The 25255-nt window shown below is 38.2% G+C and overlaps 1 protein-coding gene across 1 annotated transcript in view; it reads right to left on the bottom strand.

The window, feature by feature from the left end:
• UNC5C (unc-5 netrin receptor C) overlaps window positions 1-25255 on the bottom strand; it is a 399848-nt gene that overhangs the window by 34741 nt on the left and 339852 nt on the right. The window contains exons 8-12 of the mRNA XM_065907323.1: window positions 18700-18756; window positions 16506-16697; window positions 15495-15839; window positions 12564-12651; window positions 2087-2255 (exon numbers count right to left, since the gene is read on the bottom strand). Of these exons, the coding sequence (XP_065763395.1) occupies window positions 2087-2255; window positions 12564-12651; window positions 15495-15839; window positions 16506-16697; window positions 18700-18756 (851 nt within the window). The remainder of the gene's footprint in view (window positions 1-2086; window positions 2256-12563; window positions 12652-15494; window positions 15840-16505; window positions 16698-18699; window positions 18757-25255) is intronic.

Raw genomic sequence — 25255 nt, 5'->3', positions numbered from 1 at the left:
ACTGTCACACCAAACTGTCCACCGGGTGTTTTATCTTTTACACCAAAAGTGTCTTATGACCAATTAGTTACGTGGCAAAAATGGTTGTGGTAATAAAGATGTATATGTCAAAGATGCTTACAGTGAAGGTACAGTAAAAGTACCAGGTACAGCGGGAGTTCAGGGCTAGGGAGGACGCAGCCTTTAATTTCTCAAGAGAAGTTGGAAGTTCAGATTTTGTTTTTTGAAATCGTCCAACTTTTAATTCACTCAAATTTAAAAGAGAATTTCATGTGGGAGGAATGAAACCATGTGAGGGCGCAACCTCAGCCTCTGCATTAGGCTACTCATTCTCCGCAGAGGCAGCAACCAGGTTACTTTGCTTCCGACCATATCTATGTGGGCCTGGCTCATGGTGAGCAAATGGTTATTTATCAAAAACATGAGCAAATGTTTCATCAGAAATTGAGTCCCCAGGGCTTGTCACAGCTTTGAAAGTTGCCACCTCAGATGGCTATTTATTAGTTAGGCCTTGCAACATCATCTGAGCTACACCAAGACTTGTGTTTTAATAGCATTCATGAAATCATTTCTTCAGCTGTACCCACACCTAAAGATGAAGCTCTAACTGAACTAAAAAGGAGAGAAAGGGACTCAGCACCTCTAGGCTTATTTCAGCTCCAAAAGGACACCTGGAAAAAAGCTGCTTTCTCCAGCAGGGCAAGGACAAGCCTTGAGTGTCATTTCCTCATGGCATGTTACAGAAAGCCTCTTAGAAGAAATGGCAGAGGACGAATGCTCCCTGTTTCTGTCACAAATATAATTACAGTCTTTTCATAAGGATTTCCCTCTTCTACTCTTCATAGCTCTTTCTTTTCTTTTCCTCTTATCATTATTATTTCTATTATCACTCAAATCCAGAAATACGGTATTATGGTAATAGGCGGAGAATCATGCCAACAAAGTAGTATCCCTCGAGATTAAGACTTTGGTATGTTTCTGAGATAAATCATTTAAACTTAAATGGAACTGAAGTTAGACCTGGTCAAGTCCAGTCTTAACATTAAGTATAGCCCTAGACTTTAATCCAGGTCCTCTTGCCAGGAGCGGTGCTCATGTGACCAAGATGAGCATATGTCCAGAGAGAGGACATTCCAGATAATCCCAGGGATGCCTGCCATGCTTCTATCTCTACTATTATTTTTTCCTAAAATATTAGGAGTTGAGTCATAATGTTATTTTTTTTCCCTATAATTTTCTTTCCCAAAAGAAAAGTATTGTAAGTAATCACAAAATACACACAACATGTGCCGTGTGCTGGGCTTAGTGGCTCAGTCATGTCCGACTCTGCAACCTGATGGACTGTAGCCCGCCAGGCTCCTCTGTCCATGGGGATTCTCCCATGGCAAGAATACTGGAGTGGGTTGCCATGCCCTCCTCCAGGGGATCTTCCCAACCCAGGGATCGAGCCAAGGCCTTCCGCATGGCAGGTGGATTCTTTACCCTCTGAGCCATTAGGGAAGCCCACACACAACATGCATATTGGATAATTCTCTTGTAAAGACTACACAAATCACTTTTTTTTAAAAGGTATTTGGTATAAAATCTTCATGGTAAATATAAAAAATCCTTTTGCACTTAATTTCAGGTTTAACTGCAGGGTTCCGATGGAAAGAGCAGGATCTGTGGTCAGCTACAGTCTCTGGGATCACAAACAGTCGGACACAACTGAGTCACTAACACTTTCACTTTCATATCTATATATATACTATGTGTGTATATATATATATATATTTCCCTTCCCAAGATAGTATGTATATTCAAAAGGGACTTATGTAAGACTCGTTAAGTGCACTTGCCTATGAGTTCGCTAATGACTGGCCATCATTTTCTTTGTGCTTACCAGTCAGTAGATAAAGCACTCAGGAGCCAGTGTCTGACTGTCTGTCTCCCCATCTCCCCTTCCCTCTCTCTCTCCCTTCCTCTCTCTCACTCTTTCTCTCGAGTATAAGCTAAAAGTCCACCCATGTTTTGCTTTAAAAACAAAAGCCTTCCCATGGTAGCCTTGCTTGTCGGCATGAACGGCTTCATCCCGACAGAGGCTCACCTCCCACTGGCCCTGCGCTGCCTGGTTCTTGAGCTGCATCTTCCAGTCCTCGGTGCTGGGGTCTGCACAGTGATGCATAGTGAGGATGACGGGCCGGGTCAGCAGGGCTCCTGGGGGTCCACAGCTCACCACAGGGGTCAGGAGAGTCTGAGAGTCCTCCATGGGCGGCCTAGGAGGGGAGCAGAGATCGCATGGTGACAGGTCTCCGGTACTCAGCTACTATGTACTCACTGAGATTTCAGATCTAAAGTTGTACACATAGTTTCCTCTTGGAGGTTTTACTGTTGGAGGGTGGATGGTGGGTTGAGGCAGAATTAAGTAAGAAGACATGCATTTCATACCAAGACTTTGATCTTGTAAGACTTGAGGTCTTTCTGATAATAGTGAATCTGCCTGCATCTCTTTGATCCTTTCCTTCAGACACAGGTCTGCCTTTGGTAATTTCCTCTAAATTCATGTACAGATACTTTCAGGATGGAATGAGGTTGAACAGAGTCCTTATGAAGTTACATAAGCATTTTCTTTCTGATAATACTTGCCAGTGGTTTCATAGAGTTTTAGATACTTTTGTGTTTTTATGACCTAACTTGAAAAACACTTCAAAAAAATCACTTTAGAATAAGGATACCCTAGAGCTAAACTTCTTCCAAATGACTTTCAGAAATAATTCAGGCTAGTACACCAGATTCATTTTTTCAAATATGACCAAGGAAGAACAGAGCACTGTATTTCTATAGCAATTTAAATGGATATTTCTCTACATGTATACTTCATATATGGTGGCTCAGTGGTACAGAATCCTCCTGCGATGCAAAAGACCCAGGTTTGATCCCTGGGTCAGGAAGATCCCCTGGAGAAGGAAATGGCAACCCATTCCAGTATTCTTGCCTGTAGAATCACATGGACAGAGAAGCCTAGCAAGCTACAGTCCATGGGATCACAAAGAAAAGGACACAACTGAGCCACTGAACAACAATAATAATGCATACTCTGAGAATCTGGGCAGAATGGACTTCAAAGATTCAAATTCTTTAAGTCTATGTTTCTTTTTCCTTTTTAAATTGCCTTATTCTTTCCCTAATAAGACTGTTAATAACATGTAATGAATAAATTAACTCAAACTGTCAGTTGGTATGTGAGGACAGAGCTCCAAGGTGTTGAGTAGACTGCCCAAGCCTCACAACTAACAAGGGTTCGTGCTGGGAGTAAAACCAATGCCTTTGTAAAAACGACACTCAAAACTATGCTGTCAGAATAGCCTGACTTAAGAAACCCTGGGCTTACAGAATTTTAGAGGAGTAAGGACCCTCAGGGTCAACAAGCACAGAGCTTTCTCTAACAACATGCTGACGTTTGGTTGGCAGTGAGGGGTCACCTTATCTATTTCTCAACTCAAATTTACAAAAAAATTCTTACTTGGAATGAATACAACGTGCCTTCCTGACACATCTCTCCACATATCCTTGACCTGCTTTCTCTCCACTTTGACATTAAAGAGCCTCTCAAGCATTTAGAGATTTTTATATCTCTAAAAATCTTCTTCCAGACCAAACTTCCTCAATTTTTGCAACTTCAGCTAGAAAAGCATGGTTTCCAGATCTCTCTCCATAATCCCATCTTTCTTTTCAGAGAGATGTCTGTGAGCTTCACTGTCTTCACCAGAGTGAGACATCGTGAAATGAAAGTAAGACCATCTCCCTGTGGTATCCATGCAAGAGTGGTTCCAAGGACCGCCCACCCCCGCCCGCAGACATCAAAATCCCTGGATATTCAAGTTCCTTATATAAAAGGGCACAGTATTATATTAAATGGCATATAACCATTATATAAAAATTATAGAACTACTACAACATTTCTTTAACCATTTATAACCAAAATTAAATAACAATTACATAAAATGATTATAACCTATGCACAGCCTCTCACATACTTTAAATCATCTCTAGATTATTTATCATACCTAATACAATGTAAATGCTATGTAAATAGCTGCCAGTGTACTGAAAATTCAAATTTTGCTTTTTGGAACTTCCTGGAAAAAATGTTTGTTTTTTTTTCCCCAAATATTATTGATCCAAAGTTGGCTGAAACTGTAGATACAGAACTCATGGATAGAGGGCTGACTGTACTTAAATATACAGTATAGCAGACTACTGCTTTCTTTGTTTTGGAATGACAGTGAAGCCTGCTGGGCTACAGTCCATGGGGTCACAAGAGTCAGACATGACTTGGAGACTAAACCACGATCACCATGTACTTATATCAATGCCTCACAAAATTGTTGCTTTAGATTATTCTCAATCAATTATTTATAAATATTATTTAGCAGACTTCAGTTAGATGGGAAGAGAGAGATAATATGGTTAAGCATGTCCTTTATAAAAGGAGGCAATGACGCCCTAAGAAGGTTAAGTAATTTGTTAAAGCTAACCACTCTGTATTCTTAACATGAAAGGCTCTTAGGCTGTCTGTGGTTATAGCAATGGCTTCTGAACCTATACAGAGAAATTTATATTTAGTCATCTAATTTTACTTTAATTGTTTTAGGAAATTTTTCAGGTCATCTATTTCTTAATGCTATGTTTTTCCTCCATATATTGGCTACCTCTTCTAGTCTTTTATCTTCCATAAATTTGATGTAACTGCCATTTATGGTCTCATTGTAGTCATTGATAACATTGTAATATAAGAACAGGGCAAAGACAGAAACCTTTTCAAGGACACTACTTGAAACCTCTCTCTAGTCTGACATCAATACTTTGAGTTACTTAGTTCAGTCAAATATAAACCCATTAAAAATGTATACTGTCCAGTTCATATCTTTCTATTTCATTCACATGGATATTACAAGGGTCATATCAAATTTCTTTACAAATTGCATCAGCCACTTGAACTGGATTTTCCTCTAGTCTTTATCTATGGTTAATATATTCAATACTATGTAACCTAGAAATTAGCTTTTATCTGTGGCTTACCCTCACTTAACACTCAATGAATGATAGTAACCACTATTGTTTCTTTTTAATGCTGTTGGAAGACTACTCTCCCCGAATCTCTCATGTTTCTGCACGGTCCCAATTGTCTTTTCAAGACAACTGTATAGCAATCATCTTTGACGATACAGGGTTTACCTCGGGAGCACATGGTAGACATGTCCACTTCCCATTATAAAACACTCAGGCTCCCTAAACACAATGGTTTATTCCTGGAATGGAACCACTGAATGTATAGATGTCATCTGTCTTTACATCACCCTTTCAGAACGGAGGCTTGGGAAACTGGCACAAAAATGGTAACACTTTGGATGGTGCTATTGCTGTGAGCACTTTGACTCAGGAGTCTTGTGTCATTTATCAGCAACTACAAAACTGTGGCAGCCTTGATAGGTCACAAAGTAAGGTCAAGTTTTAGAAATTCGTAAGTTCTTAGTGACTATTATCATCAGGTCTAAGAACTCAGTTAAAACTCGACCTATTTCCCCTTAATAAAACTTGGCTATCCGTGGTTCCCATTTTAAAATTTCACTAGAATCTTTCAACCTATGGCTTTCCTTTCTTCCTATATAGAAAAAAAAAATAGTTAAAAGTCATCTCTTTTTAGCCTTTTGATATCTTCTCCATTCTCACTGAATAACAATAAAGTTTGATTAAACCTAAAGTCATCCATGTACCTGGAAATGTACTTGTATTTGGAATTACAAGGGAGGTGGCAGCTTGAGAACTCCTTACTGTCCCCTTTAGTTTTCATTTCCTCTCAACCCACTCTGTCCTCCTTTGTTCCAGTCTGAAATTCATTCTCTTAGGACATGAGTGAGTGACGTCTTGCTTTCACTGTGCCATAGTTGACATTACACTTATCTTCCCTAAGCAGTAACCACATTCTTATTTAATTCTACTTTTCTTACTGGGGGGGGGGGGGGGGGGAGGGGGAGTCATGGCTGCATTTTCCTGAGCACTATTCTTACCTTTAGTTACAAGTACACCTTCAGAATGCACATTAAACTTTTAAGGAAGGAGACTAAAGTGAAATCCATTTCAAGTGGTCCTTGCAGTAGAGATGGGGATTGGAAACAGCTGTCTCTCAGTCTGCTGCTAGCAGCCGGCACTGGAGGAGGAGGAGGAGGAGGAGGGGTTCCTCTCATCACTGAGTTGGAACAGGAGGGAGACCACTGCCTGCTGGGCTGGGGCGCTGTCAGACCTGCACTCCCCTGGCATGTAATATTGATGGGCACCATTCTTGGAGGAGGGATAGCAAGGGAGGGAAGGGGCAGTAGGTGTCAAAAGAATTTATTAACCCAGTGAGATGCAAGAGTGTAATGAATAGGGAAGTGGTGATGTGGAATTCATAACCGGGAATGAAAAACAAAGAAATAATGATAAGAATCTTTGGGGGTTTTCAAGATGAAAGAAATAGCACTGAAATTGGAAACACTTCCAAGCATACATGGAAGGAGCCACTTAGGAAAGGTTAAGATTTAACTGTGTGAATCCAAAGGTCACAGCGTTTAAATCTGCATTCCCTTTATTTACATAAAGGGAGGATATTAAAATACATAAAACAAAAATAGTAGAAAATAAATTTTTAAAAATCTGTTTTATGTTTTTGCAGAGAAAGGCTGAGTTCTGTTATGTCTCATGTGTTATCTAAGATATTTAAGCAAACTTTCTGTAAATATTAATTGCAGATGATATGGAAATGAACGCAAAGCAAAAATTAGCTACAGAAATAGCAATTAAGTAGAAATCCAGTAATTAACAATGATTAAATTTTAAAAACTTTTCAGGGTCCAACAAAGATAATATCATGATGAATGTTGGATGGGTTCTGAGTACCCTAGGACCAAGCCCTCAGATGGGAATTTTAGTTTCCTGTCAGATTTTCTTATCCTTTGCTTGCTCTTATCAGTGAGGAAAACTTCTACACAGAAGAGCACAATTTACAAAACTTTTATAAAAGCTATTGCATTGGCTGCCCAAGGCACATCTGTAAGGTAGGCAGGAAAACTATTCATAGCACTTTTTTTTTTTCTCCCAAAGAGGAAACTGAAATCTAAAGAAATTAACCACACTTGCCCAAAGCCACAAAGCTAGTCAGAGGCAAAACTGGGATCTGAACACAAATCATTGGTTTTCTTTCCCAGCAGTGGTGTATTCTGAGTTGCTTATCCAGATTTAGGACCTTGAGAAATTTCTATGAACTGTTTGCTAGAGCAAGCTCATAATTGCTTCTTAAAAAAAAAAAAAAATCTTCCTCCCACCTACCTCTGTGTGAAGACGAGACGCCTTCATTAACACACACATCTTTTGTCAGGTCCCTCTGGATGACAATTCCACCTCAGGCTCAGCTGCCTTTTAAAGCACATGGTTTCATGTATAACTAGCAACTTGAAATATTTGCACTTTAGGTATCTGACAAGGAATATCTAACTCACTTGCTATCAAAAGATCAATTGAGCAAAAGAAAATATTTATGGAAGCCACTCTGAAGGGCGTGCCCCCATTTCCCTAGATAGGCCAAATCTGTCCCTGGATTAAGCCTGAACAGCTAAGCATTGTGCCCTAGACTGAAATGCCGAATCCTTGAGGAATTATTTTATTGAATTTATAATTGGGTTTTATACTATCTACTCGCACATAGGGATACCAACAGAAGTAGTCCTATGAAGCTCATTGCTATTTTTATCTTCTAAAAATGTTGCTTGCTGTATGAAAAAAAAATTTTTTTCTTTATGAGAAACCAAAGTAACTGAGCTTCTTCCAGGCATCTTTTCCCCTTCTGGGCACATGGATCTTGAAACTTAACTATGTTTCCCTCTTGAAAGCTTTGAAACAATAAGTTCATAACCTATTAACAAGAAATATGCTGGGAATTACATCAAATATATTATATTCTACTGGCCCACCTGACTTTATCTAATGTTTTCTAATCTTATTTTTTCCATTTTTTTGTTTTTTTCATCCACTTATTTAAAAAAAATTTTTCCTCCCATTGAAAGATTATTTGCATAAATCACCTTGAATCATTTCTTTAGAAGCAGGACCTTCAATAAATAAACACTGTGAAGAACAGTCAGAGAATAAGATTTAAATATATCTAGATTCTACTCCCTGCCCAGTCTACCTTCAGTCTCTTTATAGCTGTTCCTTCAAACAAGAAATTTAGGACTCTACCTAAAAGGAGAATATCACTGAGTTTCACTGAGAAATAATAACGTCAACTACTATTTTACAAAGTTCCAAACACCACATTAAAATAAATGAAAACGGTCTGCAATATGATTACAAACATAATACATTTTGGCCCACTATCCTAATGTATTATTTTATTATTTATATTCAGTAAATATAATGATAGTTTTAATTGCCTCATCACTAACATGCTAAACTTCTGACTGGGATTTCGGCGTTAAAAAAAAAAAATCCTAAATGCTACCAATGTCCTACAGCTGACAGATCTGACAAATCCAATACCTTCTTGAATTATTATTCTCCTTCTTTACACTTCAATTTTAGTAATACCTCTGTCAGTCACCTCCTTTTGAACCTCTTTTTACCTTTTTTTCCTGTTATAATTACAATCATTCATTCTTTCATTAAAAATATTCACTGATGAACAACTATATATTAAGCTTCTTGCTAGATGCCAACTCTTGCTTATGTGCCTTATCCTTATCCTGCCTTATCTATTTAGTTTTGCTCCTTCTACCCAAACCTTAAATAAGAATATTTCCAGGACTTCCCTGGTAGTCCAGGGTTAAGAATGCACATTGCAATGAAGGGGATTCTGGTTGGGGAACTAATATCCCACATGCCTTGGAGCCAGTAAGCCCACAGTTACTGAGCCCTAGCACTCTGAAGCCTGCACATCACAGCCAGAGAGTCTGCAGGCCACAGTGAAAGATCCTGCATGCCACCAACTAGGACCTGACATAGCCAAATAAATAAATATTAAAATGAATACTTCCCAAAGTTATCTCCACAGTCCTTTTTTTTACTGCCTCTGCACTTTTTCCCTGAAGAATCCACTCACTGGTGACTGCCCATCTGCATCTCCAGCAAGAGTTGCAAGTCCCCTCTTACACAGACCACGCGCAGAGAAATCAGAATTCATCATTTCTCTCCTTGAACCAGTTGCTGTTTCCGACCACCTCTTGTTGCTCTCACAATTTTCTCAGTGCCCAGGTCTTGAACCCTAAATATATTCTTTGTGTTCGGCAACTTTTGCCACACTTTTAACCAGCTGTGAAACTTGTCCTGAAATACACTTTTCTTTCCATTCTCCAGCCTGGCTGCTTCCCTAGCGCCCCCCCCACCCCCACATACCTTGATTAGTGCCATCGGTCAGCCGAGGCCCCAGCCTTTGGGGTAGTCTTTCTGTTCCCCCTACTAGTTCATTCTGCACACTGTCACTGTCAATCTTTAAAAACACTGCTATTCATGTAGCACCGGGCTGCTTAAAGATCTTCCATGGTTCCCCACCATTCACCAAAAAAATTTCTATTTACCTTTATTCTTGGAATGTCTACATTGATTTTTTTGGCCTTTTGAGAAAACTCCTAGGCAAGTACACAAAATGAAGAAAGTGAAAATTAATGCTATCTTCAAATTGAGTTTCAATAAGAAATGACAAAAGGCAAAATTTCAGTCTGAGTCAGACTCATTTTTTAAACTGCTACTGGAAGCAAGGCAAAAAGGTCCATGTTGGTGCTGTTAATTGTGGGAAGGGTATCCATGGGGCAGGGCAGGAAGAGGCTTTGCAATCTCTGCAGGGGTGTGTCCGGTAGGAGGAGAGAAATCACGAGTGCAGCCTTGCAGCTCAGATCCCTTTTGGTCGCAGACAGCCTGTCCCGTGTCTGCAGCTCATTTAGACTGCTTTCTCTTAGTGCATATTCCGTAATGATAAGGCCCCCTCTTGTCACATTCACTTGCCACATGCAATTAAGTTCACACCTCCCTTTAGACAGTTCACATCACCAGATGACCCACTGGAAGGTATCCAGCTGGAAAAACACCCAGTTTTGGATTCAATAAAGGCCATCAAAGAGAGGGAAGATGGAGAAAAGTAATCAGAATTTTCCTACACATGCATTGAAGTCACATTCATGTCTTCTCTTGTCCTCACAGTGTTTCCTCTGAAAAAAGTTCTAAGATCATGTGAGCAATAAACAGACATGTGTCCCAAAGGCACTAGAACAAGAGCGCGAGGCTCTGTTTGTGTCCTGGATGCTATGGAGTGGGGATGGCATGTTAGCAGAAGAGCTTTGTGAGGAGATAACCTGGGTACGGATTTTGCCGTCCCTCAGTTGTTAACTGGGAAACCCTGGCTGTGAACCCTAGTCCTTTCATCTCTAAATGTGGAGCTCATCATAACTTGCAGAGGAATACTGAGGAATAAATGAAGTGAGGAATAAATAATGAAATTAAAAGTATGCTGACTCTATGGTAGCTATGTTTTGTATTATTACTATACACTAAAACAACATTCTGGTCATTGTGACTTCACAAGAAAATTGCATCTAGTTCACAACAAAAATGAACGGAGAGGACTATCTCATTTATTTGAGAGAGCTGTCTCCTTGTGTTTGTTCCCTGTTGCATGGTTTCTGGTGTACATTTTCATTTGAGATCCTGAGGATCCTCTAGCTTCACTTTTATAAACAGAACTTCATTGAGGCACACCAAATTTAATAGAGCAATTCCCTCTGCACCTAACTTCAAGTGGTAGGCATAGTAAGGGGTGATTTATAGTTTCCTTTTCTTTAAAGTCAAAGGCAGAAGAACACTAAAGCAGAATTGTCTAGCTTTGTCAATTTCCTGCTTTCTCCCTCCTTCATCCAGAGTGTACAATTATCCTGGTCAGGGTGCTAACTAAATTGCAGGAAGAAAAATCATACAAGGCACCTGAGTGCCCATGTCTTTCAGCTTCAGCACACCCCACAGCAGCCTCTTAAGGTTTGATCTTCAGCCATAGATTATGGTGATCACACGGAAAATAACAGACCATGAACACCTTCTCAGAATAAAGCACAAGCCAACACTCATTTGTGTTTAAACCAAACATCCATGTTGGCAAAAGGCCCTGAGGGATGGATATGCTTAGTGTTAACCTTGATTCTGGACAAAAGAAAGAAGAAAATAAAAATATAAAGAGATCTCTGTTTGCTAATCCTCATTTCTCCTGCTGCAAAAGAAGGGCACTCTGAGGGACTGTGAATATTACTTTACATTGGGAATGGAAAAATGAATATTTGATGTGCACAAATACAAAACTTTTAGTGATTTTCTGTTGCTCAAATTGAAGGCACATGAATAATGACCATGGAATTGTATTATTATCTTGGATAGGCTCATGTTTGTGGAGCTGAAAGTATATCACCTGAGGAAACCACTGTTCTGGGTCCTACAGGTTATAAATACCAAATCTTTACTCAAGAGCATAATAACAGAGCTTTTTGGCTACTGAAGACAATCACTAAAGAGAGATGTTTTTCTGAGGATGACAGAGGGGAAGAGAAAAGATATAATATCTTACGATGACATGACTCAGCGGCGGAACAACAACAAATGATAAGCTAGTTCTACATCTGGCTTTCTCACTTTGCATCCAGAGCTCAGGGCAGGGGAGCCAACGACTTTCCCCTTTGGAAAAACAGTGATGATTACATGTAAGGATCGTCATTTCAACATCTCTTATTTTCAGATCTTGGTGCACTTCAGAAGCATTCATCAATCAGGCCTCTAGAGTGCTATTTAACACATGCACTTTCTGTGAGAACTAATCAAGAATGACTGGATACAATTTATTAGAGGCCAAACTGAAAATTGAATTTAGGACTTTGAAACTCCTCTTGTTATTTTTACTCAAAATAATTTCATCTTTATGATTATGACACATTCAAAACACTCTTAGTTTCAACCTAGTTTTAATCAACCCTATATCCATTTAGCAAAGCCCAAGCATAGATTTTATAGGTGCTAAATATAAGAAGTAGGTCAATAACACTTAAAAACTAGAAGACAGTCCCCCAAAGAAGAATCTGCAGGTGAGAATAAAGTGCTAGCCTGAGGTTGGGATGGCAGGTCAAGGATTAAGGGGTTGTCCAATTCTATGTGACCTTTAAACCTAAAATAGCAACAGGCTGTATTCCTGAGCCAGGCCACATGAAGCTGATTTCTCTTTGTATCTCTAGCACAATTTAAGGATCACACTTCCAGCCATCTTTTCCGCTAACATGGCCACATGTCCACTTGGGGGAAATATCTCTGGCCTTCTGCCCATATTCAAGATCTGCAAAAGTGTCTGGAGCTCCAAAGATAAAGAGAAGTAAAAACTGACCTTTTATGGGTCTAGTTGAAAAGGATATGCCAGAAGCAGGGCAATCAAGAGAAACATATGTTGGGTTTACTCTGTCTAACATACAATTCTCCTGCAAGTCAGACATTGATAAAGTCAAGTGCACCAGAAAAAGCATATTTACCTCATATTTTCTTTTCTGTGTACAGTCACATACATTTCGTAGACTCTCCCTTGGGGAATGGCCCCAGCGGGGATCAGCAAACTTACTCCTGAATAGCAAAAGAGAAAAGCAGTCACATCAGACCTATGAATCAAAAGGAAACTTCACAGAACGCCTTTGAAGCAAGTGGAAAGGAATGAGGAGATTTTGTGGCCACATCGCCACAAGCCTGCTGCTTTTTCTCTAAAGACATGTAAATATTCATAGCCACCCAGCTTTCCTCCCTTATTGGTCTTATTTGTTACCACAGCTCCCTCTGAACTGTTATGGAATCACTTAAAGGAATGATGTCATTTTTTTTTAAACTCTTGTTTTATTTAAGGAATAGACAGATGGTTCCACTGGTGTTTTCCTTGTAAAATGAGGGGGAAACCAATAACTGCTCTTAAAATTTCAAACAGCTGTAATGATGCATCATTTCTAATTAAAAAAAAAAAAAAAAATCCCCACAAGATTCAAAGTCAGGGAAATGCTAACCTCAACAATATCAAAAAACATTTATATCTGAAGTATCTGGTTAGCATCAGTGTTTTTCTGCAACAAATAACTGGTGAAGAACTTCTTTCATCAGAGGTAACTCTAGAAAGTGAACAGCAACTGAGCAATTGCTAGTTTTAGTCACAGCAGGCCAAGCAGGTTTTTACTTAGTTGTTAACTGGTGCATTTTGTAGACTATTGGATTGAGGTCTGTTCTAAGTCAACTGTGTTGACAGTAGTGGCTTGTAACTTTAGTTTGCAGCAAAATGACCTAGAGGTTTTGCTAGCACATTACGGGATCCTACTCTCAGAGTTTCTGATTCAGAAGGTCTATGGATACTGTCGTTCTAACAAGTCTCAAGGTGATGCCAATGTGGGTGGTCAGTGGACCACACTGTGGGAACCATGGGCTTGGACCGCTGTGGCATTATCACAGACAGTAATTCAAGGTGGGCAGCAACTTGAAGATATTTGGCTCCACAATTCTATTCTAATAATTGCAGTTAATTTCAACTCTATAAAAAAATCTTATGGAACCTGACTGGCTGTGAGTAGAGTTTTTGATGGGTTGTGAAAGCCAAGAAGTAAAAGACAGTGTTCTTGTCTTTGAGTAGCTTATTTAATGAGCAAGGGAATGGAGTATGCCATATGAACACAGGACCATAAGGAAGTTGCTCGACCATACTGGAAAGCCTCAAGAGTAAAGGACAGAGTTAAAGAGGAATAGTTATTCAAAGCCCTTTGCATAGCTGGTTGCAACTGTTGAGGCATGACCTTCTTGAGAAGTAACGTGCGCCTTGTGGGGCTGCGGGAAGTGGGATGCCATGCTCATGTCAGACACCAGGATGGTTTGGTGAGGCACACAATGAAAGCAAGAAGACCACACATGAGGCACTCAAGCCTCGGTATTTTCACTTTTTCCAATGGGAACAATCAAATGTACCTTTATGTCTGCTAAGGGGATGAGACAGAATGATGGATGCCAAGTAACAAGAATAAGGCCTGAGATATATTGGATTACTGTTAAATAAAACAATGCATGTAGATCACCATTGTCCAGTACATATTTAAACATGCTGGCTCTCTCCTTTCTACTTAAGAAGCCTTTAAAATAATTCATATGTGAAAAAGTGACAAGTGTAGAAATGGAAAGAAGAGGTATAATCCACTGGCTGTCAGGAAAAAAAAAAACTGTCTTGGAAATAATGTTTAAACAAGGAAAGAACAGTAGAGTATATGCTGATCTATTCATTTGTAGACTATTAAAAATATATTTAAAATCATGATTTAAAAAAAGCATGCAGTTGTGTGAGAATGACAAAGATTAGAATAAAAGCACTTTATGTAATATGTGATCTCAGCTCTGTAAAATGTATTTTAGAAAAAGGAAAATGATATTCCATTCAACATTTCAATTTATTAACATACACTTTTAAAAGGCATGGGGTGAAAAATTCCTGAGGTGTTGAAATGGGGGACTGAATGAGAAGAAGAAGCAAAGACAAGTTCAATTGGTTCTCTATATTCCTTGGCTCTACGGCTGTTTACACATTACATTCGCTTCTTATGCTACATATAGATCTTCGGTCAATCAAACTGTATTTTTTTTTCCTTTTCTGTGTTCACAGACTATTCTATCTGGTCCAAAAGAGTGCCTGGACATGCACAGGGGAGTCCAATAACTCTCTTATAACTGATGGTTCCAAACCCCTTACTACTATTGATTAATAAATACCAAACTTAAAGCAAATATTATGGGTCACTAACTTTAGTTCACTATTTAAGAGCTTTATGGAGTTTATTCTCTATAAGCAGATAACTAAATGAACTGAAAACTGAATAATACTAAAAGGCACTACTTTAATCCTACCTTAAAAAGACATATGATGAAGCTATGTGGAGTGAATACCTTATAAACACCTTGACCCTGAAGACTCTGTAAAAAAGAATTAATAAATGAAGATTTGATGTCTAATATCATGTCCTCTGATCATCTAATTCCGTATTCTGAAGTACTGCTTCCTGTAGGAAATTGGAACTGAACCAACTGATATGTTTTCTAATTAATTTGTCCTTTTAAAGTGTGATGACAACAGTGAGAGCTTTTGGCTTAATGCTGCCTTCTGAAGTGCTATTAAAAAGAAGGTCAATGGCAATTGTAAGTTATGCCTCGGCAGAAAGTTGTGAGTGCAATATTTCTAGAGGAAGTGTTTTCAGAGTTGGCTAGAGGAAGATAAACAGTTTCGATGATCTTGACTGAAGTAATGTTTGTTTTACATTGAAAGTAACAATAGATTTGGATTAGATAGGATACATTTAACTTTTCAGGCCTAATGAAAACAAATAATAAAGATCTTGGTACAAGAATAGGTTTCCCAGATCTACCTCTGCAATGTAAACACCTTTAGGAATTACCTGAGTTGGGGATAATAAGGTGACCCCCAAGCGAGTTGAAGGTGCCAAACGCAGTGCAGGAGGGGTCTGTCTGCCGTGCTAGACTCTGATTCTTCAGGTTGAGGGCCTCATTCTCCAACAAGGATTGGGTCATCTGAGGGGACAGTTTTGATGCAAACTCAGAGAGGTCATCTTGGGGCGTGACAGCACCTGAGGTATTGTACACTTTGATCTTCAGGTTAGGCAGTGGATCCAGAATTGGAGAGTTGGTCATTGGGATTTTGTCTGAGACATCATGCAAGGCATAAACAGGTCCTCTGTACATAGCCGCGGCTGATGTGAGGTCTGGGGGTACTGCCAGGAGATCTGAATCAGAAAGAGAAAGGACGCCCATTTGCATTCTTCATTCAGACAACTTAGACTCTCCCTGACACTTTCTGAGCCAATAGCAAAGCAATTCAACAAATATTAGAGACGGACAGACACTAGGGTTCTACTGAAAATGGCAATTAGATAGCTGGAATCTGTTTAATTATTGGCTACAAATAAATAGACAAGTTCATTCTATATTTTGCCTTGAAGATTACTCATTGTTTCTATGGTTCTCAGTTAACTCAACAGACTGAATCTGTAGACACTTGTGATCCTCACTAGGTGACTAGGGAGTAGTTTCTCTCATCTATACGGGATCTGGGTTCACCCGTAGACCACTGTATTCAGAGCAATACAAGATGCCTTGTTAACAGGAGGAAAAAAAGGGAACATAAGAAATCTATCAACCAATCTTTATACTCTTCTCAAATAAAACTTTATGACAGAGAAACCTGTTACAAAAGGGAAAAAAGAGATCTGTGCACCTTGTCAACTCTAACGACTTATATGAAGGAAGTTAACATAATAATCAACAAAACAGATGAAAATCTTTGTCTTCATGGAGCTTATGTTTCAGCTGATGTGGTTTCATTGATTTTGAAGACACAGGGAGGCTGCTTACATGCCTAAGTCCACGTATGAAGTGTAACGTCAACTGACCTTGTCTTGCTGCCTTGATGTTCACAGGCTGAAAGCCTCCATTGAGTGCAGAAGAATCAATGATATCAGACTCAAAGTCACGATGATTCTTCCTATACACAAAGAGGGCCACGACTACAGAAATGGCCAGGCAAACTATCACAGCTATCACAATGCCGACATACAGAGCAACATCATCTGAATCGGGAGCAGCTGAAGGGGAAAAGGAAACATGGAATTTGGTGGTTAGAGAAACTTCTCACAGTACATATATGTGTTGCTATAATTTCTCTCAGACAGTTATTGCCTTTTTTATAGATTAATTTCAAATCTATTTCAAAAGCTATTTAAAACAACTGTGGCCTTTCAATGGAAAATTATCTTGCATTTTCTTCCTTTCTCACTCTGCATCTATTCACTCACTAATCTATCTCAAATTGGGCAACATAACAGACCATTTACTACAAGGCGTAAAAGGAAACTGGAGCTAAAAACATCTCAACCCATAGGAAAAAGAAAAAAAAAGCAACACTTTATTACTAATTTCAGGTGGAGAAGTTTGGAAGGCAGCTTTGAATTCACTGATAGTTCTTTAAAAATAAGCATAAACACTCTGTTAGAAACATCTGACATTTACTGAATCTGTATATTTATTGCACCAGAATATTTTTCTAAGTATTACTCCCAGTCACAAAATTACTTTCCACAGCACTCTTCTCACTTTCCCCTAAATCAGTGAAGGGGTAAGTGGGAACGATGGAAGGCAAGGCAAGGCAAGGCAAACATTGGGAGCAAACATGCAGGGTTTGAAAGGTACACTTTCAGAAGACCCAGGTCTGGGGAGCAGAGGTTAATGCTGATAACTCCAGGCTTTTGCTACAGATTCAGTATTACCTCTGAGAACACTGAGTTTCTCACGGGTTCTTGTCAGAGATTTACATGTGAGCCACTCATTACTGGAATAAAATATAGCTCTATGCTGTACTGAGTAAGATAAAGGCCTGGTTCAGTGATCAGAAAGGTCAGACTACCCCCAAAAGGCAATTAAGCATTTGATTAACATGGTGTGAGGTCAGCTGGGAGGTCTGTCTCTGGGTAGAGCAAGAAGAAAATTCCTATAAATGTTGCATGTTGCCTTAGTGGCATAGAGCATGCTCTGATCCAATGGCAAATGGTGATAAAAGTTGATAATTGAACCAACAAAATTAAAGCTTTCCTGAATCCTTGAGACATCTTAACGCCTCTATTATTTTTAGTTTTCTGTGACTCACAAAAATGGCCAGCAAAATTAACCAAAACTGTCTGCTCACTGGGAAAGGTGATTAAACTGGTGCTTCAGAAGGTCAAGAAAAGCCTTTTTATGTTCAACTTTATATACAAGGGCATTTTTATTTTGCAGGAAGAGAATTTTCAGATTTGCAGGTCTCTGGCCTCCTAAAGTCAAGGAACTACTCCTCTCTCCTAAGACTCACAGCCACACGGTTTATATATTGAAATGACTCGTCTCTTGCCGTGTATCTGTAACACACTGACAGTAAAACAGCATTCCCTATGGGAAATCGCTCCATTTCTTTCAGGATTTTGTCTAAATGTACTATATGTGAAAGAATTTGTTTCCTTTTAAAATCATTGTCTTTACCAAAGTTTCTAGACTCTCTGCTCAAGCATCAATCAAGTCAACACTGGCAGATCTTTTCAGGAAACCAGTGATGTACCAAACCCTCCCGGCACTGTGAGCACTGCTTTCAGAGTGCTGTTTCATTTTGCTGCTGGGTTACATGTGGGCCCTACAGCAGTGCTCTGAACTATGGTCAGAATACTCTGTCTAAATCCTTAATGTTTTGCTTTACCAGGCTGTAATTACTTATTCACCATTCATGATCTCTAACTCAGTGGATCTGCATTTTCTCAACTCTTTACTTTTTAGCATTCGAAACTTGCCCTTTATTTAGATCCACATATTTCATGATAAGTTTTGTCAGCTACTGGGACTTAAGCTTTGAATGTTAGACTGATAGATTTTAAAGCTGGCAGAGACTTGAAATGACCCTTTCTTCTTTTCAGCAGTGAAAATCTAATTTGTTTTTCATGTTGGAATATATTAGGCGCCGATTTCCTGTGTGCACATCTGTGATCCAAGGAAAGGTAAACTTGAACTGGGGGCAATAACGTTAAATGATTATTCAGCAACATAAAAATCAAACATCAAACTTACAAGAAAATCCATATTCATTCTGGGTTCTCTGCTCAGTTGAAATAGGATAAATGAAACCTTGAAAAAGAAACAAAAAATGAAACAAAAATGGGAACAAAATCAAATTAATGAGGGAAACAAAATGAGAAGCATGAAAAATGGCTTAATTAAAATAAAAGGAGAAGAAACCTGGGTCCTTTAAAATTCTGGTTCAGTACAGAATTATGATTTTGCATCTCCTGTCTGCTCTGGAGCCTCACTAAGAATTAATAAGGAGGCAGATTGAATTTCAGAGCAAAAACTAGTCTCGAGTCACTAACTTTGGAGTGCTTAAAGTCTTTCTTTTATTGAGCATAAACTCTAATGGATCTAATTTATTTCAGACATCAAGGGTTATTAGCATAAGGAAAATCTTTTTTCCTTATCCCTGCCATATGCCTTAATTCCCAGGACATATTCAGTACGGCTCTAAACAGTTTTTTTTTTTCCCTCTTTTATTTAATCATAACAGCTTGCTCTCAGTCTAATAGAACTAAAGAAGGCCTGTCGTCATTGGTCAAAGGTTAAATACCCATTTACTGAGCTGAGCAGACCAACTCTCCTCCTTCCATCTCAAGTCTACTTTTTGGACTTTCATTTGTTGACCCTCCATCTAACAGGAATCCAATAGGTTTTGCCCAGGGGCTGAGCAGTTTGTCAATGCAATGGAAACTGGATGCTTTTTATTTGAAATCATTAAAAAATCAATAGAGCCTAGAGACTATAAGGTTGTTTATTTTAGGGCTTCAGAGGAATAGTGTAAATTGGGAAAAATAAAAACCTCATCCCAATAGTGACTGCAGAGATAAACAATAGCAGTTTTCCTTTTCTTTCTTTTTAGTGTAATCCAAGGTAGGAAACTGATGATAATGATGATGATTAATGATGATAATAAATAATAGCAATAATGTGAAGTAGACGATTGTGAGAAAATATTTCTTAAATGGGGAACATAAAACTTTTTGAAGTGAAAATCTATGGAAAAGTTTAAAGTATCACCTAACTAGCACCCACAGATTCCAAATATTTAATATTCTGCAACATGAATTAATCAAATAATACAGCATCATTTGAATTAACCAAATGAGGATGAATAAGAACCATGTGAATTAAACTTTTCTAGTAATACTTAAGGACAAAAAAATGCAGAGAAACTGCAAGAATCACAATTGGTTCAAAATTAAAGGTCTGTCTGTAATGCTTTAACACTGAAGGTAACTCTAAATTGTGCCTCATGTAGACCTTCTGTAGTTTGCAGAACACACAGTTCTTATAAGCTATTTACTTATTTGGGGAACTAATTCAGGAGAAACATGCAGTGCTACCTTAATGAAAGAGAGCTTTGCTGTAGCACAGACAGGTTTGCTCTGAATTAATTTTTAATGCTTTATTTTAGAGCAATGATTGCAACCTCCTACTCAGTTTTATAAATATTATATTCCTTATTCCAGTTGTTGGAGTCCATGTATTAGGTTTGATTTTCATCTTTAAACACTCTGTCTGGTAATAACCTTTTTCCATTTGTATTCTGTGAACTCAATAAAAGGACATCTGGGACATATATGAGCACAGGAAAAAAGGTTATTTTTGAAATCCAAGGACTTAAGCCAATATAATTTCACAGCTAGTATAGGAGACCAGATAAGTGATGTCACTGTTATAGGAGATGATTTTAAGCTGGGTGATGTCAAAAGATTTTTTTTTTTTTTTGGCAGATGTGAGGGTCAGGAAAGAGGTATAAAATAGGATATTTGGGGATAGTTTGATGTTTACCCTGAAATTTTTGATAAGAATAGTGTGAGACTGCTGGAATAAGCAGAAGATCTGTATAAAAAGGAGAAGCCTATCTCTGGAGAGATATAAAGTGGTCTGAAAATTTCACCCTATGAAGCAGCCCTAAGTTTTCCTTGGCTTTCACTTACTTCCCAACAGAATCCCTGTTATTGATAGGCAGATCACGGAATAATAAAAAGAAAATTGATAATTTCATTTTAGTTTCTACTTTCCCATGGTTAATTAGATCTGGACCACTCAATATAAACTTTTGTGCCTTGTGGCAATTTACCTCAGACTTACATTTCCAGGCACAGAACTGGAATCCATTAATTCATTCAGTCACCTAACAAATACTCTTGACCCTATGGTATGCTGGGTTCTATTCTAGGCATTGAGGTACAGTGACAAGATGAGAAAAGCCACTGCTTTCATTCTTGTTTAACAGAAAATAAACAAGTAAACAAAATAATCAAGGTCATTTCAAATGCTGAAAAGTCCTCTTGGAAAATAAAGTAAAATGCAATGTGATTGGAGATAAAAGAATGACTAATTGAGGGAATCAGGGAAGAATTTTCTGCTGTAATGAAATTTACACTGAAGCTTGAACAACGAGAAAGAATCGGCCAGGTAAAGATCTGTGGAGAACATGGTCCATGAAGAGCGACAGCAGATGCAAAACTCCTGATATAAAAAGGAAGTGGTTAGATGTCAGTGAGTGGAAAGAGGAAGGAGGGAACCTCAGAGGGAAGAGCAGCAGCCGGATCTCGTAGGCCTGATGGTCCACGATGAGGTGCTTCAATTTTATTCTAAATGAAATGCAAATCCTGTCATCAAACCTAATCCTGAAAAGATCACTCTGGCTTCTCTATAGATAATGGAGAGCAAAGGGAGAGAAGTGACAGGACTTTATGGATGTTTGCTATAAAATATGGCCTGGAAGATGTCTATCCATAGGTATGTTGATATATTTAATGATGCGCTTGCATTTGAGTTTGTTCTAAGATAAAATAAAAAATATAAAAGTCTCAGTATTAGCTATTTCTCATAGTTGATAGAGACCAATCTAGTCAAACTGTTATTTTCCTACATGGAAAATTTTATTTATTTATTTATTTTTATTTTTTATTTTTTTTCCTACATGGGAAATTTTAAAACAGCCAAGTAGTAAGTGTACTCATCAATGGTTCAACACCCCAACTTACTGGTATGGAAACACTGATAAAGAATTTTGAAAGGCAAGTCTGCAAAACTTTTCTCCATCTTTTTCAAAACACTTCTGCAACTTCACAACTAAAACATCACTTAGGAAGCTAGGTATCAGAAAAGAAGGGGATTACTGTTCTATCCCCTAAATGAAAGGAACACCGAATCACTTTCTAGAGTTTGTTTTTATACTTCTCCATCTGATCCGTCTCTCATGGAACAACAGGGAACATTTTCTTCAGCTAATGAGATGATCCTGCTGAGGGCAGTCCTAGCAATAATGAAAAATCGCATCTCTGGCAGAACACAGTACAAGATAATTGTTTTCAGTGTCACTATCAACAGCCTGGTTCATAAGTTAGGGATTTCAGTTAACTTTCTTACTACTTGAAAGACAAGTCAGTTGAAAAAGCACCTCGGCTGTTGGCCAAAGCAGTGAAACTGAGTTTTTTAGTCTCATGGACTTCAGCTGGAATCCTAGCCCTGTCAATTTCTTAACGATGAGAGCTTGATCAAACTCCCTCGTTTCTCTAAGCATCAGCTTCCTAATCTGTGTAAGGGACTATGAATATGCATTTCCATGTAGTTGTGGAAAGGATAAATGAGATTTATATAGTGCTCATGCATTGTGCAAGTGCATGAAGCTGCTTCAGTCATGTCTGACTCTTTGTGACCCTATGGACTGTTAGCCCACCAAGGGCTCCTCTGTCCATGGGAGTCTCCAGACATGAACACTGGAGTGGGTTGCCATGCCCTTCTCGAGGGGACCTTCCCAATCCAGGCTTTAGTAGCAAGTTTCAGAAACAAATTCCCAAGACCAGAAAGCAACTTGATGCTAAAATGATTTCTCAACCAGTGGTAGTTCTGCTTGTCAAGGGGTGTCTGGAAGTAGGTAGAGGAGGTGTTTTTTGCTTGTCCTAATGATTAGGTGGTTGTTTGTTGGCATTTAGTGAGTGAGGGCCAAGGGTATTTAATGTCCTGCAATGGGAGGAACAGTCAAGTCATGGAAGAACTAACTGGAACAAAATGAACCTCCATTGACAACACCTTTCAAAGCCACCTCCCATTGACCGATAGAAGGGATACAGAGCAGCAGTGGGCTGCTCTAAAATGGTTAGTGAAACGCTTCTTATGCTAGGAAGCTAGATCATAACTGCTCAAAACATCCATTTAAGAGAATATCTAGCTCAACTTTTTTTCAGAGGAGGAAAATCAGTTCCCAAAATGGGAAGTGGTATTTCAAAGTTACAGAAAGTTTTTGACGGGCAAGTTGGGTTTCTGTCCTTCTGTGAGAAAAGCTGACAGCAGGCAGGTTTTGCACTGTCCAGTTTTGGCAAAGTCCTGTTGGCTGAGGATCTGGATTGCTAACATAACAATGTTCTGGTGGATGGTGGCTAAATGACTTAAGGAATGACTTGTTCTAACTTTCACAAAGTCATCCTTCAGACTACAGAAGGGATTTACCCATATTTTTCAGCTAATGTCTAACAGTTATAAGGAGAGCCTTTGTACTAAAAAGGCAAATGAACTTTCCTCCATTTTATACAGCAGTGAGTAATATCAAGTTATCCTTAAGTTCATGGCTCATAACTGTGCAATAATAAGCCTGAACATAGCCTATTTAGTGGGTTTATAGTTGGGAAATCTCCTGGGAACAACACCAGAAATTATAATACATAAATCTTCATTTCCCCAATCAACACCAACTACATTGATATTTCTAGTCTTTTTAAATTTTCAAGAGATATGAATAATAGACAACAGTCAAAATGATCATGATTTTATGATTAATTTTTAAAAGATAATACAAACTTTTAAAAATAGTATCCTAATAGAAAAGTTATCAAGCAAATAAACTGCTGTGAAAAATGTTAAAAGTTCTGAACATTAATAGCCAGGTATATTTTGGTCAAAACCAAGTCTATGCCCTTACTAACTTGCAAACCCCCAGGATGTTAGAGTTAAAATAGATCATTGATTTGAATTTCTTCTTCTAACCCCTTTGTACTCACAGACCCAGGAGTCAGAGCATGGACTGATGAAGGGACTTGTCTAACATCACAAAGTTGGTAAAACATTAAAGCCAGGGGCAGATTCCAGCCCTTAGGCTACAGACCTGTCATTTTTATATCTACTGTCTGATGAATAGATTTGAATGAGGATAGACAAGGAAATAACAGAAACGGGTTTGATATGTTCATGGCTTAATATGAAATTCAGTTATTGAATGAAGTAATGCTAATTATTTAGACTAGAGAATACCTCTCCATTTGAAATGTTATCAGTGATTGTCATGAGAAAGTTAAAACAACAGAGATTTTCACCCTTAAAGAAAACAACATCCAAATAGTGTCTTTTGTTTAAAGTGTAGGATAAGCAAAGACGTGCTCCAAACTTGGACATCTCTACTCTAAGGTAACCGGAGAGCTATGCTAACATAATGCAGGTGTTAATGTATGATAATCACATTGTATTTGGCATAGAACCTACCATAAATGTAAATATTTAAAAGGGAAAGATTGTTTCTCTCGAAAAATGATGCCAACATTTTTGATAACAGAAAAAAAGGAATAAACATCAAAAAACTGGAGGAACACTACACATAAGAAGAAAATCACATTTTAAAACAATAAAGGCTGACAACCTCTTGCTTTCGGCCTCCAAGAGACCACATGCAAAAAGGCTTATTTCAAAATTAGACAGGTTTGGGTTCACACTAACCTGTGGGCACTGGGTGGGCTGTTTCAATTTTATGCCTCAGTTTCTTCCTTTCCAGGTTAGAGCTATTAATTAGGGGAATATCAGAATTTCTGTTTGTAAGATTATTTTCTGTACTTTTTGAGTTTTATTAAATTGAACACAGGTCAATTTTGCTCCAGTTTGGCCACATCTAACACAGTAGATTGGACTTAGAAGCAACTAATGCCACGGCCTTAAGTAGAAAGCGAATAAAATTAAAATTATATCTCTAGCTCCTTTAAACTAAACATATAGAAATATACACATATATGACACAATAATTTTTACATTCTCCAAAGTTTGTGAACCATTGAGCCAGATGTAAGGAAGACATAAAAGGAAAGTATATATCAGTAGATGTCTTGGAATTAACTGTTTCTTTAGATTAGTTACCAAGTTTGTAGCCAAAGGGAGACAGGTGGAGTTTTTAAAGGTGTTCCTGCTTGCCTTCAAGGTTACTCATTATATTTCTGTATGGACCTTAATAAATATTTAATTTCAGTATGGACCTGCATCTACAACGTTAATAAACAGATTTTATGATATGGTTAGGATTAAATAATTACTGAGATATAGTTCACAGCTTACATGGGAAATAGTATATAAGTTATGAATATGACATAACAATTCTAGTCTATAAAAGCATTGTGTTGTATAAAAGTCCATGTTTTTTAAATCATTAAGCTTTCGAACAGTTTTCGCAAATTTATCTATCTGAAGTACAACAGATCACTTCAGAAGATCTGTCCTCATTTTTATGATCCGAGCATTAGAAGAATCTCAGTTCTCCATGGATTTTACGCTCTTCTTGATCTGGCTG

This window comes from Muntiacus reevesi, chromosome 16, assembly GCF_963930625.1.
Source record: "Muntiacus reevesi chromosome 16, mMunRee1.1, whole genome shotgun sequence".
Lineage (NCBI taxonomy): Eukaryota > Metazoa > Chordata > Mammalia > Artiodactyla > Cervidae > Muntiacus > Muntiacus reevesi.
This window is presented reverse-complemented; position numbering and strand designations above follow the sequence as displayed.